This window comes from Phyllostomus hastatus, unplaced genomic scaffold (assembly GCF_019186645.2).
Source record: "Phyllostomus hastatus isolate PE091 unplaced genomic scaffold, TTU_PhHast_1.1 phas_contig_1048, whole genome shotgun sequence".
Taxonomy (NCBI): domain Eukaryota; kingdom Metazoa; phylum Chordata; class Mammalia; order Chiroptera; family Phyllostomidae; genus Phyllostomus; species Phyllostomus hastatus.
In genome coordinates, this window is record NW_025333513.1 from 2,117,088 (window position 1) to 2,134,500 (window position 17,413).

The following is a 17,413-nucleotide window of genomic DNA, read 5'->3' on the forward strand; positions in this document are numbered from 1 at the left end:
CCAACCAAGATCAGGGAGAGTTTGCATTTTATATACAGATAAGAAACAGGTTTGAGATGTTTCAGATTTTAGTCTCAAGAAAGGATGGATTGCTGTGTCAGATTTCTGTTGCAAGAATTTGAACCTGAGGTAACAAGTGGTCAGGGGCCAGGGGAAAGGATGGAGACAATTATGACAGAAGTGGCTGGTCAGAAAACAGCCAGGTATTTCCATATTTTATTAGCTACAGTCTAGATCCTAGAGCTGCCTGGTTTCCCTCCATCCCCTCAACCATGGGGTTAGGCTTTTCCAGGAGCCCCTGCCTTTGCCGCCTGGGCCCGCTGGAACTCCTGCTGCAGCTGAGCAAGGGTCTCCCTCTGTTGCTCTGACTGCTGTTCAAGTTCCCGGAGCTGGGATTCGTATCTCTTACTGAGAGGAGAGGCAAAAAAACAATAAGAAATTAATGAGACTCACTGAGGATGTTGAAAGCAAGAAAAAGATTGGGGGACAATAAAAACAAAAGATCAGTGGACAACTTGAGATGTAAGGGAGGGAAGGGGAGAGATTAATGGTAAAGGGAATGGAGAAGTGGATGACCCTGGTACTCTGGAGAGATACTCTACAATGGTTTCTTAACACTGCTACTTTGGTGGTGTGAAGTGTATCACAGGGTGGTGGGACAAAGACTCACATTTCAGCTGTGATATAGTCCAGTCTCTTCCCCACTGTGGCCCGAGCCTCCCCCAGGTCCTGTTTGACCAGCACAGGACCCAGAAGTTTAAAGACCACGTTGGACCCATCCAGCAGGGCCAGTTCCTGATGATGGGGTGGAACACATATGATCAGAATCCTTGCCAGTACAGGCCCCTATGGCCCCACAAATCCCAGTCTCACCTCCTTGACGATATTATTTTCTGTTAGTTGTGCTTCAAGCTTCTGCCGCCCTGACATAGATTTACTCAAGTCTGGGGGTAAGAGAGTGTGGGTGAGAGGAAAGACTTGATTAGAGACATCAAATGTGGCACCCGACCCCCACAACCTTAGGAAAAAATGGAGCTGAGGAAGTAGACGAGGATGGGGGGTCGGGTCAGGGAGCAGGGAAGAAAATGATTTCAGTATGGCTTTGCGTTTGCAGTGAGATAAGGGATTGGGGAGAGGCTACACCCACCCTGCTGCCTTACCTTTCTGTAGCTGTTGATATTTCTCCACTTCTCCCTGTAGCTTCTTCTGGATCAGCTCGGCCATGGTGGAGACGACAGTCTGCGGGAGCGGGAAAGGGGCGCTGGGTCTAACGTTCTGGAAGGTACCCGAGCTCCCTAATGGTCTGGCCTGCGGAAATGACAGCACTCGAGAGAGGCAGCCTCTCGGGCTACCCCTAGCTTCTCCCGGTCAGGATGTCGACACGACCTAGGCCGTAGAGGTTGGCAGTTGAATCATAACCCCAAGCCTCTCAACCAAAACCTTGCCCTACTCACGTTCTCTCTTCAGTACTCATAAACCCGGAAATAAACAAAGAATGGTGGGAAAAGACTGTGCAGAAAACTACCCTCTAATGCATGCCGGGAATTGTAGTTCAGAAGCGTTTAATACGCGTGTTCTGCATAAAAAGCAAACAAACAACACTTTGAAGGTTTTAGGCAAGAGGGGGAAACGAAGATGGAAAAAGAAAATATACCGTTTCTTGGGGCCTAGTTCCGGACTTGGCTTTATTTGTTATTCGTACAGAAGCTACCACTCAGGAGGGCGGAGCCAAGGTCGAGCGTGGTCTCATTCAAAATGGCGACTAAAAGCGTCACACGTGGTACAGCGCTGGTTGGGTGAGGGCTGGAGCACTTCCGGGAGGTCCCAGTCGGACTGTGTACGCTGAGAGGAGTTTGCACGTGCATCGTCTCAGGGTTCGTTAGATGGAGATTGCCCCCAAGCCGGGCAAGGATGTCCCTCCCAAGAAAGACAAACTTCAGACCAAGAAGAAGGTAGAGATCTTCCTAGGGTGGAAGGGAAGTTTTCAGCTGTGGGGTCGGAGGGGCGGGCACGGATGGCGGAGCTTCAGGGCACCTTATCTGCCATAGAAACCCCGGCGTTACTGGGAGGAAGAAATCACTCCGACCGCTGCTGGAGCCTCTCCAGGGGCCCCTCGTAACAAGAGGAATCCAGAGCTCTTCCCCCAGAAGCCAAAGAACACTCACACCCTAAAGAGGTCTCGCATCTCCAAGAAGCCCCAGTTCCTGAATAAATCCCGAGAACGGACGAAACCGAAGCCTCAGCAGAGCTTGTCCGGGGTAAGCATGGGATCTGATAGGGTGGCGGGGCAAGTTCCCTAGTGCTTTGAGGGTGCGAAGGTTGGAGTCAACCTGAGCCTGTTAGCGAATTGCTTACTCCCTGCCCTAGGCCCAGGACCCATTCCCAGGCCCCGCCCCGGTCCCGGTGGAGGTGGCTCAGAAGTTCCGTCGTATTGACAGATCCAAAAAGGTGAGGACCAGCCTGAGAGTGGTGTTGCAAGCAGGGAGTGTCTGGATGGTCTAGATGGAGGTGGGACCAGGTGGCTGTCCTGTGGCCCCACACAGCCTCTGGTTCTTTTTCCACTCCTTCCCATCATCGATGTTATAGCTGCCACATTCTAAGTCCAAAACCCGAAGCCGGCTTGAGGTGGCTGAAGCTGAGGAAGAGGAAATAAGTGTTAAAGCTGCTCGTTCTGAGCTGCTGCTTGCTGAGGAACCTGGGTGAGTGGCTTTCCCAGCCTCTGCTATATTTATAGGACTGCTCTGTCTCATTTTGTTGTTGATACACTCACTTCATACTAGGAAACTTTACTGCAGCTCCAACACTCACTTGCAGGTTTTTGGAAGGTGAGGATGGGGAAGACACAGCAAAGATAAGCCAAGCTGACATTGTGGAGGCTGTGGACATTGCAAGTGCAGCCAAGGTGAGCTTGAGGATGGGAAAGAGGCCAAGCAAAAAGGAAGTGGAGACTAGAAGAGGGAATTACTGATGTGAGCCAATTATTGTTATTCTTGAATTCTTTTTTAAACTCTTTCCTTTCCCAGCACTTTGACTTGAACTTGTGGCAGTTTGGACCCTACAGGCTGAATTACTCTCAGACTGGGAGGTAAAGTTGAATTCCAGTGATACTTGAACTAGGATGTGGTCATGTCTCCTTAACCACTTCAGCCATGCCAGTGTGTGTTTGGGTCATTGATATAGGGAGTGTCCTGTGATTTGCTTACATGTGGGGGTGAGCATATACAGTGACACCTCTCAGGAGAGAAGGAGCTGGCTTTGGCAGACCTCAAATGGTCTGAGGGTGCTCCCCTGCATTGACACTCTACTTGTTCCCCACCTCCAACAGGCACTTGGCTTTTGGAGGGCGCCGGGGTCATGTGGCTGCCCTTGACTGGGTGACAAAGAGGCTCATGTGTGAGATCAATGTCATGGAGGCAGTACGGGACATCCGGTCAGTGGCTTCTCTGTCAGTGGTCAGTGGTAGTGAGATAGCCCATTCCTCATTGAATGATGGTTGTGACCCCCTTACCCATTGAGCCACTCCTCTTCTCCTCCCCTCCCAGGTTTCTGCATTCAGAGGCGCTGCTTGCTGTCGCTCAGAACCGCTGGCTTCACATCTATGACAACCAGGGAATTGAACTCCACTGCATCCGTCGCTGTGACCGTGTCACACGGCTTGAATTCCTGCCTTTCCACTTCCTACTGGCCACGTGTGTGAGTGGCCTTGGAGCACAGAGACTGGGTGGCAGTCCCTGAAAAGACCACTCTTCTGGGACCCCAGTAAAGGGAGACCAGGGCACTCAGGATGTATTTTCTCTCTCACAGTCAGAGACAGGGTTTCTGACCTACCTGGACGTGTCAGTGGGGAAGATTGTGGCAGCTCTGAATGCTCGGGCTGGGCGGCTCGATGTCATGACCCAGAACCCTTACAATGCCGTCATCCATCTGGGACATAGCAATGGTTCGTCCCTGGCTGATCTTCAACTCTAACTATCCTAACCTGCCTTTCTTCTATGTTTGTACTTCATGAGTCCCTTAAAGTTGCCCTTTCACCTTTCTCTCTTGGCCCCTCTTGGCCCTGAGTCCCTATCTTTCCTTAGTTGAATAACTTTAGTGCTTGTTAGTAACTTTAGCTCTTCTCTGACCTCCAGGTACTGTGTCTTTATGGAGTCCAGCCATGAAGGAGCCATTGGCAAAGATTCTCTGTCACCGTGGTGGGGTCCGGGCTGTGGCAGTAGATTCTACAGGCATGTAAGTCAGTTGTTTGGGCACGAGGTGCTGGAGGTCACAGCTGGGCAAAAAGGAGCACAGATCCTGTAGTCATGCTGCCTGGGTTTAAATCCTGGTGCCACCACTGATAAGCCAGCTGAGTGTGGGCACATTATATAACCCGTGTGCCACACTTGTCTTAACCTGAGATGATGTGTGAGTGTCTAGCCCAAGGGTCAGCAAACTTTCTGTAAAGAGCCACACAGTAAATATTTTAGGCTTTGCTGGCCAAGAGGCAAAATCAAGGGCAAAATCAAAAACAGTACCACAAGTTTTTAAGCATTGAAATCCAAAACATAATAATGAATATAATAGTATTCACATACATGCCTACTAATAGGAAGAATTGAATTCTTTTTGAGGATATTTTGCTTGATTGATATTCAAAGTTAGTATTTCAAAATATAGTTGGAAATAATAAAATAAATCTGTTAATACAATGAAAAAAACAGCTAGTGTTCCACTTGACTGCTGGTGTTTATCTGTTAATGCTAATTTGTAGAGGTTTTACATATTTTATCTTTGAACACATTTCTGACACAGGCAGGTAATGAGGTGGGTGGTCTTTGAGGTGCTTGGGGTGCTGTCAGGTTATAGCTGTGTCACTGCAACTCTATCATCAGTGTGAAGTGACCGGATGCCAAACATAGTGTCTGCCTCAACCATTCTACTGTGCAGCACAAAAGCAGTAAATGGATGTGGTTGTATTCCAATAAAACTTTATTTGTGTACACAATTTCATATAAGTTCCAAATCTTGAAACATTCTGTTTTAAAAAAAATATGGAACGCTTCACAAAATTGCATGTCATCCTTGTATAGGGGCTGTGCTAATCTCTGTATCCTTCCAGTTTTCAGTACATGTGCTGCCGAAGCAAGCACTCAAAATATTCTTTTGATTTTTTTCCAACCACTTAAAAATGTAAAAACCATTCTTAGCTTGTGGACATTACAGAAATAGGTGGTGGGCCAGATTTGTTTGGCCACAGTTTGCCAACACCTGGGCTTAGCTCGTAAAGGTGTTGTAGGTGGTAAGTGAGTTAAGGCACTCAGAGTTTGGTGTGGTGCCCAGTGAATAGGGAGCACTGTCCTTCATCATCGTCATCATTAAAGATTTTTTCTTCAGGTCTGGCTGGTGATGTGAGGGGTGGGGTGGTGGGTCTGCTTTGAACTTCTGTTCTTCCTGAGAGAGGATCTGCTTTTCACAGCTGTTCTGTCTGATTTGTATGTATGTCTGGATCTGGTCGGCAATTTTTTCATACCAATTCTTGTGTGTTTTCCTCTAATTCCTTCCATTCATCAGGCCTTCACTGGGCACCTGCTATGGACTGGGCTCTGTGCTAAGGTTCCAGAGTGTAAGGATGAATTGGTTCCAGTTCCACTTTCTTTACAAAAACAGGTGGCAGTAGTTTACAGGAATGATTGGTCAGGGCGGGGCTGGGAGGGCATTTAGTCTCTACTCACTTGTCTTTTGTCACCCTAAACACTTGATCTGTTGTGCATCACTGGATCCGACACCCCACTCCCAGGATTCTTCCTTGCTCCTTTTCTGCCACATTTTCCTGTCACCCACAATTTCACTTCTTTGACACCTCTAGCTTTGCCACAGAGCTCCACCATATTCCTTAGCTGTTAACGAATGTCAGGAATCAAAAGCAGTGTTGACTGAGTGCTTTCTGGTTCTACCCAGGTTCTGCTATTCATGACCTCCTGTGAAGTCCTGATTGCCTGTTCCCTCAAAGGTCCTTCCAAGGTCTGTTTCTCTTCCTCCTTGCTGCCTCTGGGCATATGTGATGCTCACAGCCGGGTTCCAGCCTCCAGTTTTACCTCCTGCCTTGTTCTGCAGGGCCTTGTCAGAATCACCTTTCCTACAAGTTGCTTTCCTCCTTTTACACTGCTGCTTGGGATTCTACATTAAATACAAACTACGTGACTTTATTTTTAAGTTGTTTTAAAGGAAAAGCCTAGCGGCCACCAATTTATGAAAGCCTTCTCAAGGCTTAGACCCCTTAGACTCCTAGAGTTGTATCTTTGGGGGCAAGTGATTGGCTACCCCCTCTTTACTCCAGAGCTGTGCCTGCTTGGCTCTAGGAGAGTGAAGAGGCCAGCCCTGGGGCTTCTGGGCCGCTGGACCTGAGCTACAGTTTACCTTCCAGGGGCTGCCTGGGTCAGTTGCTCCTGTTCCCAGGGGGTAATCAGCCAGTTTACTGAGGTTTGGTCAACACTTCCATGCTAAACTGCTCTGGTCTTTGATCTTAGGTTCAGCCCTGCTTGTCTCTGGTCCCCCTCAGGAGCACCTCAGACAGGCCACAGGGGCTCCAGAGATGAGGCTTACTGTCTTCCTTAAGAGGCTTTCTGGAAGCTTGCATTTAGGATTAGATTCTCAAAGCTGCACTATTTGTTATAAATTTAGTAGTGTGGTGCATGGGTGCCCATCTGGCCAGTGGGCTGGTATTTGTGCAGGGGATCCCAAAGGTTTGTGAGGGGCCAACCTGTGTCCGGGGAGCCCTCAGTAATTCCTGGTTTGCATCAGTGGTCTTTCCCTTTGGTGGAGCTGGGGCCCTGATTGTCTTGTCAGAAGTATCCAGCTGGGCCTCTGTTTGGCCCCATCACAGAGCACGTCTTTGCTCTTAGAAACTCTTCAGTACCCTCCTCCTGGGTTTACAGCCACAGCTAAAAAGAGGGTTCTTGGCTCTTTGGCAAACATATATCTGGCCTGGCTGGTTCCTTTTCAGCCTCTCTCTCTGAGGAACAACTTGAACATAGAAACTCCAGCCTCTGAAAATAAACAAGTTATATAGGGCCTGATCCTTGAGAGCCTCTGGTCAGCAACCTTACCCTCCCTCCTTCAGGGAAAGACAGGGTGGGGTAGGGCCGGCTAGCACTTGATTTCATTACCTCCCAAGGTTTTCTCAGGTTTATGCAGTCTTCAGTTGTGGCTTGTTATTGGCTGAGGGCACTGGTGGGGCATTGGGACCTCAGTCTCACTTGAAAGAACCCCTGCAACTTGTTCCCTCCTGATCCTCCTGGCTGCGTTTCCCACCAATCCTGAAAATAAACCTTTGCCTGTTTCACCATCTCCACTCTCCGATCATTCAGTTTTACCTGCTGTATCTCTGTTTCTTGTGTTCACTTGAGAATTACTGAGATTAGCTTACACCCCCGTTTCCCCAGGCAGTCCTCCCTGACCACTGCAGATGATCCTTCTTGATCCTTCCCTTTGCTGAGCTGCAGTGCTGCCCATCTGTAGTAGGACATCACATTTAGGTAGACACTGTCACATGCATTCTCCCTTTGGTTTACATCTTGAGCAGGTTAGAGGGCTACAGGAACAGCCCTGCCTTGAGTTCTAGCTCTACCCCTCACCCTGATTTCCTTCCTCGGAGCTTCAGTTTTTTCCATCTGTGAAAAGAAAATACAAATAGTACAAGAGTTGTGTGATGCATAACCAAGAGGCTGTCTGCAGAGTGTCTAGTGTGATGGTCGTAGTTACTGTCAATCTCCCTACAGTCGGACTGGATGCCTAGACTTGGCCACAGGCCTCCTCAGTCACACCTTAAATTAATTGATCCCCTTCTTCCACCAGGCACATGGCCACCTCTGGCCTGGACCACCAGCTGAAAATCTTTGACTTGCGAGGGGCATACCAGCCTCTGAGTGCTCGGACCCTGCCCCAGGGAGCAGGGCACCTGGCCTTCTCCCAGTGGGGACTGCTCGCTGCAGGAATGGGTGATGTGGTCAACATATGGGCAGGGCAGGGCAAAGGCAGCCCACCCTCCCTGGAGAAGCCCTACCTCACCCACCGGCTCTCAGGCCATGTGCACGGCCTTCAGTTCTGCCCCTTTGAAGATGTGCTGGGGGTGGGCCACAGTGGAGGCATCACCAGCATGCTGGTCCCGGGTGAGTGGGCCAGGGGATGGGGCTTAAAGTGAATGTACTCTGGATGGACGTTTGAGTGGGCCTGAGCCAGCCAGGAGCAAGGGGCTTGGTCAGGCTGGAATGCTGATCTGGGTTCCTATTTATGGCTCCATGTTCTTCCCTTCCTCCAGGGGCTGCTGAGCCCAACTTTGATGGCCTGGAGAATAACCCATACAGGAGCCGGAAGCAGCGGCAGGAGTGGGAAGTGAAGGCCCTTCTGGAGAAGGTGAGGAAGTGGGGGTTGGGAAAGCTCCTATTCTGGGGGTCTCCGGAAGAGTGGGATTTAGCAGTCTCCCTGGCTTCAGTCCCTCTTTGGAGTCACCCACCTTACCCATTCCTGTCCCTCTGTGACATCTGCAGGTACCTGCAGAGCTCATTTGTTTGGACCCACGAGCCCTGGCAGAGGTTGATGTCATTTCTTTGGAGCAGGAAAAGAAGGAACGGATAGAGAGGCTGGTAAGGAGCAGAGCTCTGAGTGCTTAGGCATATCCTCTATGACCATGTCCCCAGAAGTGTGGCACAGCAGGTGGGTGCTGCCACAGTTCCCTGGCTCTGAGGCTGTTACAGACTTCACTCCTGTCCTCTCCCCCAGGGCTACGACCCAGAGTCCAAGGCTCCCTTCCAGCCAAAGCCAAAGAAGAAGGGCCGAAGCTCAACAGCAAATTTGATGAAGAGGAAGAGGAAGGTCATGGAGGAGGAACACAGGGTAAAGGAACATTTGGGGGGTGGGCCAGGCCTCCCATGGGCTGCACCCTCCTTGTTTATGCCTTTGGCCTTGCTGGCCTACCACTTCTCACTTTGCCTGTCCCCCCATCCCTAGGACAAAGTCCGGCAAAGCCTTGAGCAGCAGTCACTGAAGAAAGAAAAGGTGGCCAAGCTCGTGGGGACCCGGCCATCTGCCCTGGACAGATTTGTGCGCTGAGCCAGGCTCCAGGGTGACCTGAGAACAATGATCTCTCCCCAAGATCTCCTGTGGGGGAATGACCTTGTTTCTTGGAATAAGGAGGGGGACAGGTGCCCCTTCCACAGGTGGGAGTGAACAGCTGGTTTGTGGGGTGGGTTGGCATTAAAGAGGAAGGTGAGCTTTTTGAATAATGTGTCCGGATTGTTCTGTGGACCTGTCCCCTTCCTTTGCCTAGCATGGGGCTCTAAGGGATCACAGTGTCCTGCCTCTACCTTCACCCCATATCTTATGGTCACTATGGCCTTAGCTTTGCTTTTTAGGGACCTTTCTCCTAGAGGCTGTCCCCTTTCTCCCGTGCCTCTGGAGATGTGCTTCTCATCAGCAGGCCTAGCATCTTCCAGGCTCTCCAGGTTTATGTGCTGGGGCTCCTGGTGAGGACCACACTGCACTCGAAGAGGTAGAGAGACAAGTTTATTAAGGGGCTTGTGCCCTCTCCTGCTTTGGATGTTTTATTCTCCAGATGATTATATTTGGGGCTGGCAGGCCAGGTCCCAGGTTTGCCCTGTATCCTCAGTCTTCAGTGACAGACTGAGCATCAGGTGTAGGGGAACTGTCCAGTTGTAGCCAGTTACCTTGGGCCTGGGAGAAGGGTTGTGGGGGTCCTGGCTGGACTCAGATCCTCATTCCCACGGCCCAGATGCTCTCAGCTGTGAAGCCAGGCTATTACCCGACACCGCAGAATGCCCAGGACTCCCTGGAGCCAGGAGCAGAAGGGTGCAGTCCTTTCCCCATCAGAGCCGCCTACCAGCTTCCAAGCTTCCTGCATCTTCCAGGGGTCCAACCTGTGGGATGTCAGCAGGAACTTCCCATAGCAGCACCGGTCCAGGGGGTAGTGGGTGGCACCAGCCAGCCTGACACAGTGGGTTGGGGTGAGGCCTCCTCGTCGAGCACTTATCCCTACAAAGACATCCTCCAGTGGTAGAGGAGGTGACCGGCTGGCCACTTTGAGGATGAGCTGCACAGCGGAAACTGACAGCACATACCCTGTGCCTGAGGCATAGGGTGGAAAGGGGCCCCAGGTGGGAGGCCACTGCTCCTCTGATAGCTGGTGTTTGCCCCCTGGTCTCCGAGAGGGATGCACCCGCCAGTGCACACGGCCCAGGTACAAAAGAGGCACGGGCTGGCTCTCCAAAGTGGGGCTGTCTCCTTCCCATTCTTCATCTCCAGCCTCAGCCTCTCTGCCCCTCTCCCATTGCTCCCAGCGGCCCCCTCGCTGGACCAGCTCCGATACCAGTTCCGGGACATTGACAAACACATCATCATCGGTCTTGAGAATGTAGCGAGCCATGGGGCAGTGTTTGTAGGCCCAGTTCAGCCCGCTGAGGGTCTTGAGGGTAAGGTTGCGGTAGGAGTCCTGGAAGGCCGCCTGTAAGATGTCTCCCCGGGCTGCAGACTCCCGTGCCAGGTCATTCTCATGGGAGCCCCAGGTGGGACGTGGCTCTCCCAGAAGAAAGAGAGTCTGCACCCTGAGCCCTCGGGCCTCGCGCTGCCCACCCCACGAGGCCCGAATGGCGTTTCTTTGGTTCAGATTCTCCGGGGCCGTACACACCAGGATGAGCAGGAAAGGAGGGGAGCCAGGGCCGTGACAGGCGTCCTCGTTAGGGATCAAGAGGCGAGGCAAAGCTAGGGGTGGCCCCGGCGACGCTGGTGCTGGGAGCAGGGAAGCTAGCGAGAGGCTCAGCAGCTCCTCCCCGAGGCCTGAAGGACCGAAGAGGGTCCAGACAATCACCAGCAGCAGCGCGGCAAGAAGAAGGCGCCGGAAGAGACTGAGGCGCATGGTGTGGCGCAATCAGAGGGAACCTGGGAGAAAAGATGGAGGGCAGCTGGAGGGCGCAGAGCGCAGCTCTCAACAGCCTGAGTTCCTAACCGGCCACGCCTAGGTTGGGGCCAGCAGAGCGTGCGGGGAGTACTAGTGCCGGAAGGTGCCGAGAGGCAGACACAGGAGACGGCGTGGGGGCATACAGCAGCAGTAGGGAAGTTACCTTGTCGCAGCCCCGCCACGCTGAAGCTCGACTCCATGGTGGGTAGCATCAGTGTCTTCCCCCGCCCAACCCTGGCAGCCCCGCCCCTTCCCGGGGAAGGTGTGGCACTGCGCATTCCCAGAATCCCACCCGGAAGCATTGGCAGAACACTGCCTGCCAGGGTAGGAATGTAATTGGATCTTTGTGCCTCGCTACAGAGGCCTTCCTCCCCAACTGCTATGTGCATCTCTGAGTGTGGAGTCCATCGATTCTATGTCCAAGAAATCTGCACCCCACCCCCAATTTGCCAACATCAATCTTACACCCTTTAGAAACCTAGGGTGGCAGAGACCTGCACTCACCAGACTAGGCTAAACTCCCTACACGTGCCACACCACACCACTCCACACCCAAGCCCCAGCAAGAACTGGTTGGGCTCCTCCTTAAGGCTGAGTGTTAACTGCTCCACCTTCCTCATACCTTAGGGGTGGAGGGAAGGGAATGAGACCATTGCTTTAACCAAAGTACATTGCTTGGGCAGCTGGGTGGGAACATCAGCCAAGAGACTTGGGAAAGCAACCAACAGGGTCCTTCAGGAGAGCTGGCATTCCCTATCAGTGTCCCCAGAAGGAAGAAAAAACACAAAGTCAGCTATAGGTGCATAAACTATTTATTAACAGACAAGGCCTAGAGATTTATTTCTTCTTGGACACACCCACAGTGCGACCCCGGCGGCCTGTGGTCTTGGTGTGCTGGCCTCGAACACGAAGACTGCAGGTGAGAAAAAAGAAGGGTCACAGGTCATACATATTACACAGAAAAGATATGGGATGAGAAGACAGAACATGAGAAATCTCTGGGAGCCTAGGGGCAGGAAGGGAAAGGAGACGCTCCGCCACCCCACCAACTCACCCCCAGAAGTGGCGCAGCCCTCTGTGGGCCCGAATTTTCTTCAGCCGCTCCAGGTCTTCACGAAGCTTGTTGTCCAGACCATTGGCCAGGACCTGGATTTAGAATAGAGACTGAGGGATATTTGTTTTGCCACCCAGCCCCTATGACCAATTCTATTCTAACTGGACGCCCTGCCTTTTTTTTTTAAGGTCTCATCTCAGTACACACCTGGCTGTATTTTCCATCCTTCACATCCTTCTGTCTGTTCAAGAACCAGTCTGGAATCTTGTACTGGCGAGGGTTCTGCATAATGGTAATCACCCGCTCCACCTGGCAGGCAGGACAAGGGTCACCCTGGAACGGTACCCTTCCAAGGTAGGCCCAACCCACAACCCCCTTCCTTGTCCTCACCTCATCCTCTGTGAGCTCTCCTGCCCTTTTGGTGAGGTCGATGTCTGCTTTCCTCAACACCACATGAGCATATCTTCGCCCCACACCCTGAGGAGGTTTTGGAATTAGGTTTGAGGGTTTTTTTCCCCCCTTTATAGCTCCATTATTCAAAAGCACAAAAGTAGGGCCTGCAACAAACTAGTGCTTTAAACTTTCCCAGGTGACCCGCACCTCACCCACTTTTCCAGATAAGAAATCTAAACATTAATTTTATTCAAAGAGCTGGGCTGGACCAAGAACAGAGAACTTAGGGTAGATAACCCCTTGAAAGCAGGAACTTTTCATTCAGCATATCTACTTTGTCGATCAAGACTGCAGCAGTACCCAGGAGCAGAATCTTCTGATTTCCGCATCATGGAGGACAAAGGACCTGCCTGTCAAAGCAGATATAGCTTCAAAGCTGCAAAACTGGGGTCTTTTGGTCAACAGGTGATCAAGTGGTAGGATTGTCAGTTGCTTGGAACCTCTTAAAGATAATTCTTTGGACAAACCACTGCAGCCCCATGATCAAACTTAAAAAAAAAATTTTTTTTTTAAGTTATTGATTTTAGAGACAGGGAGTGAGGAAGGGAGAGAGACAGCAATTTGTTGTTCTACTTATTTATGCATTCACTGGTTGATTCTTATATGTACCTTGACTGAGATAGAACTCACAATCATGGCTTATCAGGATGATGCTCTAACCAACTAAACTTATCTGGCCCAGGCCCTCATAATCAGTTTTTGAAGACCACAAACTAAATTTTGTCAGTGCCCAGAGATGACCAGGCCCTAGGGAACTTATTGCCCACATCAAACTTAAAAAACAAACACCCCCCCCCCAAAAAAAACCTCTAACACCTATTTCTTACACTGGTGGCATCATATAAACACCAACACTGGTACTCATTGCCACCAGAGAAGTTAACCAAACATTTGGATAGTAAAGGGTGGGTTGGGTTAAATCACCCCCACTCCCCTGCCATGTATTTCCATCCAGAGTCTCAGAATGTGACTTTATTCAGAATTAACCTTTGAAAATACGGTTAGAATGAGGTCATATTGGATTAGGGGCAACCTTAAATCTAACGATGGTCTCCTTACAAAAGGAGGACCCTAAGGCACAAAGGGGAGGCCACATGACACCATAACAAAGCCAAAAGGTTGGACTGATGCAGCTACAAGACAGAGAATATTAAGAATTGCCAGTGACCACCAGAGGATAGATAGGAAGAGGCAGGATAGGATTCCTAGGGCCTTCGGAGGGAGCACTGCCCCGCTGACACCTTAATTTTGGATGTCTGGCCTCTAGAACTGGTAGCTGTTTTAGGTCAACAAGTCTGTGGCAACTTGTTACAACAGCCCAAGGAAATGAAGATATGGTATTTCCTCTCTGGAAGAAAGTGACCCAAGAAATCAAATGACCAGGATGATTCAAAAGAGATTAGGGTCTAAGTTTCTCAAATTTAAATGCAGATGAAATAGTATTTTTGAGCTTTACTTTAAAAATGTGTGGATAGGAAAGGTCATGCATGAAACAAGAGTTCTAGTTTTAGCTAGATGATACATCCACAGGGGTTGTAATTTTCTTCCCTTTACTTTTTAAAAGATATTTTTATTTATTTTTTAAAGAGAAAGAGATGGAGAAAGAGAATCATCAACTGGTTGCCTTCAGTACACACCCTGACTGGGGACCGAACCCACAAACCAGACATGTACCCTATAACCAGGAATCAAATCAGCAAACTCCTTTGTGGGAGCTGATCAGACAATTGAGCTACATGGGCTAGGGCCCCTTTATTTTTACTTTCTTAAACTTTACATTGATGTGACAGAGAAACACCTATCGGTTGCCTTCCACACACATCTTGACCAGGAACAGAACCCACACAACCCAGGAATGTGGTGACCAGGGATCAAACCAGCAACCTTTCAGTTTGTGGGACGATGCCCAACGAACAGAGCCACTAGGGTCAGGGCATCTTCCCTTTACTTTTAAACGTTTGAAACCTTCCATAATCAAGTTTTTAAAAGTTGCCATCAAGCTAAGATTTTTGAAAGCTGTTAACTGAGTTTAGTTAATGGCTTGCCAATTTCCTAAGATCCACAGATGCCCCCATTTCTGCCCCAGGATAGCCCCTGCTTTCTCCATCCAAAAGACTACACGACAGGGGACTGACACTTATCTTTGTAGTCCAAGGGCCTGTACCACACAACAGAAACACTGATACCAACCTAATATTACTCTCTGAAAGTATTTATGTAAATATTACTCACAGGGACACTGGCATTGTGGCAGGAGAGAAGAGTTCCTTATAGACTAGGCCAGTGGGTACTTCCCAGTTATTGTAACCAAACCCAGTCTCCCCCTCCTTCTGTGTTCCCAAATAATCCAGATAGCAGTTATCCCTGATTTAGAGGAAGAACAGAAGACCAGCCAGCTTTAAAGAATATCCCTATCAAAGGTGTACAAGTGGAAATACAACAATCAGGAAGGGATCAGGGCATAGAATAATCTTGCAGGATCTTTGTTACTTCTCAATACTCTCTTCCGCTTGTGTCAACTTCCATCCCATGTTCTACCCCTTCCCTGGCCAACTAACCTTGCTCACCACTTCCCCCCCAAAGATTTTATTTATTTATTTTTAGAAAGGGAAGGGAGGGAGAAAAACATCAATGTGTGGTCGGTCACCTCTCATGTGGCCCCCACCAGGGACCTGTCCTGCAACCCTGACTGGGAATCCAACTAGCTATCAACCCTTTGGTTCACAGCCCACATTCAATCCACTGAGCTACACCAGCCAGGGCCTTACCACTTCTTTAACCACATCTTTTAAGGCACTCCTTCCCACACTCAGCCTGCCTTTCCCCCATTTTGGATCCTTAATAAAAGACTACCCTCCCTGGCTGGCGTAGCTCAGTGGATTGAGCGCGGGCTGGGAACCAAAGTGTCCCAGGTTCGATTCCCAGCCAGGGTACATTCCTGGGTTGCAGGCCATAACCCCCAGCAACCGCACATTGATGTTTCTCTCTCTCCCTCCCTAAAAATAAATAAAATCTTAAAAAAAAAAAAAAAAGACTACCCTCAAGCTTTCGTTCTTACCAGAGGAAGAGCTGGCTGCTTTTACTTGCTCTTCACAAAATTAGCAAAAACCTCATACTTATCTATAGGAATAACCTTTCCCAATGATAAGCAGGGCATCAGGATCCCTAAAGACTTGTCAAAATGTTCATTCAGTACCTGAAAATACTTTGGTTAAGTGGTTTTAAGTTGACTACAAAGTTATGACACAGATTTAACTAATATAAATAAAACCACCTAATTTAGAACAAGCAGTTTAACAGAAGCACCCCATTAATCACCATCACCTTTTACCCTTACCATCTCACTTAAGTCTCGTAACAACTCTTGAAAAATGTACTACTGTATTTTACACCACCTCACTAATTTCCCAGAAGGAAGCAACCTTCTTACATACAAATTAATAATACAAGTTGTGCTCCCTGCAGTGCAGAATTAAAAACCAAGGGAATTTGAAGCTTGGATTCAGTTTTGAATGAACAACTCTATACCTGATACCTTGCATTTCCTAACACTGCCTGAGCACCTATCATACACCAGAAGCTGGGGACTGTGAGCAAGACACAACTATTCCTGACATGATAGGGTGTACATACAACAAAAAAGCTAGTCATTCAGCCATTGCCACAGCTAACTACACATACTCAAAAAAAAAAAAAAAAAAAAAGGTACCCGCCCCCCTCTGGAAGGCCACCAGTTCATTAGGTTGGTGAAGGGAGATACCCAAGCGTGCACTCACCAACTTATTTCATGTAATAAGCCAAGTACTGGTACCTGCTTCAACTGGAAAGGGACAATAACTTTCACCTCTGGCATCTGAGCAAATGTTCTACTCGTGATGTAGTGACACCCCTCCCAACTACACCTTTCTTCACACTTGGAATCTGTTGGCATTTCTACCCCTCCTCCCAGAAGATGCACAATTATCCAACTTAGGGTATATAAATATCACAGGAAAGGTTGCTGTTAATGATGCACAGAGGGAAGGGGCAGAAAGCAAACACAGAATCATCTCATGATGGCTGGTGGTCCAGGAAAACTCGAGCAAATTCAGGTATTCAGCCAAACCTACTCCCCATCCTCTGCGTGAAATATTTTGGCTTGACCTGAGGTTGTTCTCTAGGTTTCCTCACTTACTTTTCAGGGTAACTGTGGTAGGTGGTTAAGGGGATTACCCAGCAGCTGAGGTGATCTGGTTGGGGGTTATGTTTTCTTAACCTTGCCTCAGTCGTTCCCTTAGGTTGTCTTTACAACCGAAGTTTCACTTACATTCTCCACACCTTACCCTACTTTACCTTAATTGCAGTGATGGCAAAGGCTATTTTTCGTCGCCCATCGATATTGGTGTTGAGTACTCGCAAAATATGCTGGAACTTCTCAGGAATCACTAGAGACTGACAAAGATTGGGGGAGAAAGCAGATACTGTGAACTATCACCATAACCTCAAACAGGAACGTTAAATTGAATCACACAGGGAGAGATGATTTCCCTTCAGGTATTCACAATACAGCAAATTCATTAATTCTGCAGACAGCAGGCACATTTACTGCTCGGGCTTGGGGAAAATGCAGCCTCTGGCAGAGAACAAATCTCCTGCCTGTTTCCAAGAGTACACTGAGTGGCGGAGGCCGGAGGTCCCCATGCACGCCCAAGGCTTTCGCCGCTCTCGAGCGCTCAGGGAATGTTTCTTCCTCTGGCCCCATTCCCCAGAAACGGATGTCTTTAGTCGTTCCTTCCCAGAAGCACGATCCAAGGTTCCACACAGAAAGCTGCAGGCCCTAAACAGGGTGTTTTCGACTCCCTGACAGCAGACTTTCCCTGCCCCGGTTCCGATGTCGCCGGATCCCCGAACAGACTCGAATCTTACCATGGCTGCGGCGGCGTGTAGGCCTCCTGTGGAAGAGAGAGCGGAAGTTACGA

At 49.4% G+C, this 17,413-nt stretch overlaps 4 protein-coding genes and 1 non-coding gene across 9 annotated transcripts; 1 reads left to right on the forward strand and 4 right to left on the reverse strand.

Moving 5' to 3' along the window:
* Positions 1–172: 172 nt before the first annotated feature.
* On the reverse strand, positions 173–1,722 carry PFDN6 (prefoldin subunit 6). 3 transcript variants are annotated; one of them, XM_045834604.1, is made up of 5 exons: positions 1,655–1,722; positions 1,161–1,239; positions 874–944; positions 671–795; positions 173–408 (listed from the first exon to the last, which is right to left on the reverse strand). In XM_045834604.1, the coding sequence occupies exons 2-5, from the start codon at positions 1,222–1,224 to the stop codon at positions 279–281; spliced, it is 390 nt and encodes a 129-aa protein (XP_045690560.1). In that variant the 5' UTR covers positions 1,225–1,239; positions 1,655–1,722; the 3' UTR covers positions 173–278. The 3 variants fall into 3 exon arrangements, with proteins under 3 accessions (XP_045690560.1, XP_045690567.1, XP_045690553.1); XM_045834611.1 differs by lacking the exon at positions 1,655–1,722 and adding an exon at positions 1,455–1,488; XM_045834597.1 differs by lacking the exon at positions 1,655–1,722 and having other exon boundaries at positions 1,161–1,476.
* Positions 1,723–1,778: 56 nt separating this feature from the next.
* WDR46 (WD repeat domain 46) lies at positions 1,779–9,257 on the forward strand. The gene is made up of 15 exons (XM_045834579.1): positions 1,779–1,952; positions 2,049–2,258; positions 2,368–2,448; positions 2,587–2,699; positions 2,815–2,902; positions 3,024–3,085; positions 3,326–3,430; positions 3,543–3,693; positions 3,805–3,940; positions 4,131–4,230; positions 7,834–8,147; positions 8,297–8,391; positions 8,526–8,621; positions 8,758–8,871; positions 8,986–9,257. Exons 1-15 carry the CDS (start codon positions 1,884–1,886, stop codon positions 9,085–9,087), a joined length of 1,836 nt encoding a protein of 611 aa, XP_045690535.1. The 5' UTR covers positions 1,779–1,883; the 3' UTR covers positions 9,088–9,257.
* On the reverse strand, positions 5,025–5,129 carry LOC123816696. The gene has a single exon (XR_006785336.1). It is a non-coding gene; the product is annotated as a U6 spliceosomal RNA (small nuclear RNA).
* A 270-nt stretch (positions 9,258–9,527) lies between the features above and the next one.
* B3GALT4 (beta-1,3-galactosyltransferase 4) lies at positions 9,528–11,589 on the reverse strand. Of its 3 annotated transcripts, none has more exons than XM_045834639.1 (2): positions 11,571–11,589; positions 9,528–10,929 (listed from the first exon to the last, which is right to left on the reverse strand). In XM_045834639.1, the coding sequence occupies exon 2, from the start codon at positions 10,904–10,906 to the stop codon at positions 9,773–9,775; it is 1,134 nt and encodes a 377-aa protein (XP_045690595.1). In that variant the 5' UTR covers positions 10,907–10,929; positions 11,571–11,589; the 3' UTR covers positions 9,528–9,772. The 3 variants fall into 3 exon arrangements, with proteins under 3 accessions (XP_045690595.1, XP_045690587.1, XP_045690578.1); XM_045834631.1 differs by lacking the exon at positions 11,571–11,589 and adding an exon at positions 11,453–11,471; XM_045834622.1 differs by lacking the exon at positions 11,571–11,589 and adding an exon at positions 11,112–11,177.
* Positions 11,590–11,742: 153 nt separating this feature from the next.
* Positions 11,743–17,393, reverse strand: RPS18 (ribosomal protein S18). Its single transcript, XM_045835005.1, has 6 exons — positions 17,361–17,393; positions 16,788–16,886; positions 12,393–12,479; positions 12,210–12,311; positions 12,003–12,094; positions 11,743–11,861 (listed from the first exon to the last, which is right to left on the reverse strand). The coding sequence occupies exons 1-6, from the start codon at positions 17,361–17,363 to the stop codon at positions 11,786–11,788; spliced, it is 459 nt and encodes a 152-aa protein (XP_045690961.1). The 5' UTR covers positions 17,364–17,393; the 3' UTR covers positions 11,743–11,785.
* Positions 17,394–17,413: the final 20 nt, after the last annotated feature.

What these genes read in the sequence shown, in the direction of transcription:
- PFDN6 (XM_045834604.1), bottom strand. Translation starts at nt 1,224, where the DNA reads ATGGCCGAGCTGATCCAGAAGAAGCTACAGGGAGAAGTGGAGAAATAT. An exon ending in ATATCAACAGCTACAGAAAG is followed by an intron (nt 945 to 1,160) that starts GTAAGGCAGCAG and finishes TCTTACCCCCAG; the next exon opens with ACTTGAGTAAATCTATGTCA. An exon ending in GACTATATCACAGCTGAAAT is followed by an intron (nt 409 to 670) that starts GTGAGTCTTTGT and finishes CTCTCCTCTCAG; the next exon opens with TAAGAGATACGAATCCCAGC.
- RPS18 (XM_045835005.1), bottom strand. An exon ending in TTGCCATCACTGCAATTAAG is followed by an intron (nt 12,480 to 16,787) that starts GTAAAGTAGGGT and finishes AAACCTCCTCAG; the next exon opens with GGTGTGGGGCGAAGATATGC. An exon ending in AGGATGGAAAATACAGCCAG is followed by an intron (nt 12,095 to 12,209) that starts GTGTGTACTGAG and finishes TTCTAAATCCAG; the next exon opens with GTCCTGGCCAATGGTCTGGA.
- B3GALT4 (XM_045834639.1), bottom strand. Translation starts at nt 10,906, where the DNA reads ATGCGCCTCAGTCTCTTCCGGCGCCTTCTTCTTGCCGCGCTGCTGCTG.
- WDR46 (XM_045834579.1), top strand. Translation starts at nt 1,884, where the DNA reads ATGGAGATTGCCCCCAAGCCGGGCAAGGATGTCCCTCCCAAGAAAGAC. An exon ending in AATTACTCTCAGACTGGGAG is followed by an intron (nt 3,086 to 3,325) that starts GTAAAGTTGAAT and finishes CACCTCCAACAG; the next exon opens with GCACTTGGCTTTTGGAGGGC. An exon ending in AGGAACGGATAGAGAGGCTG is followed by an intron (nt 8,622 to 8,757) that starts GTAAGGAGCAGA and finishes CCTCTCCCCCAG; the next exon opens with GGCTACGACCCAGAGTCCAA.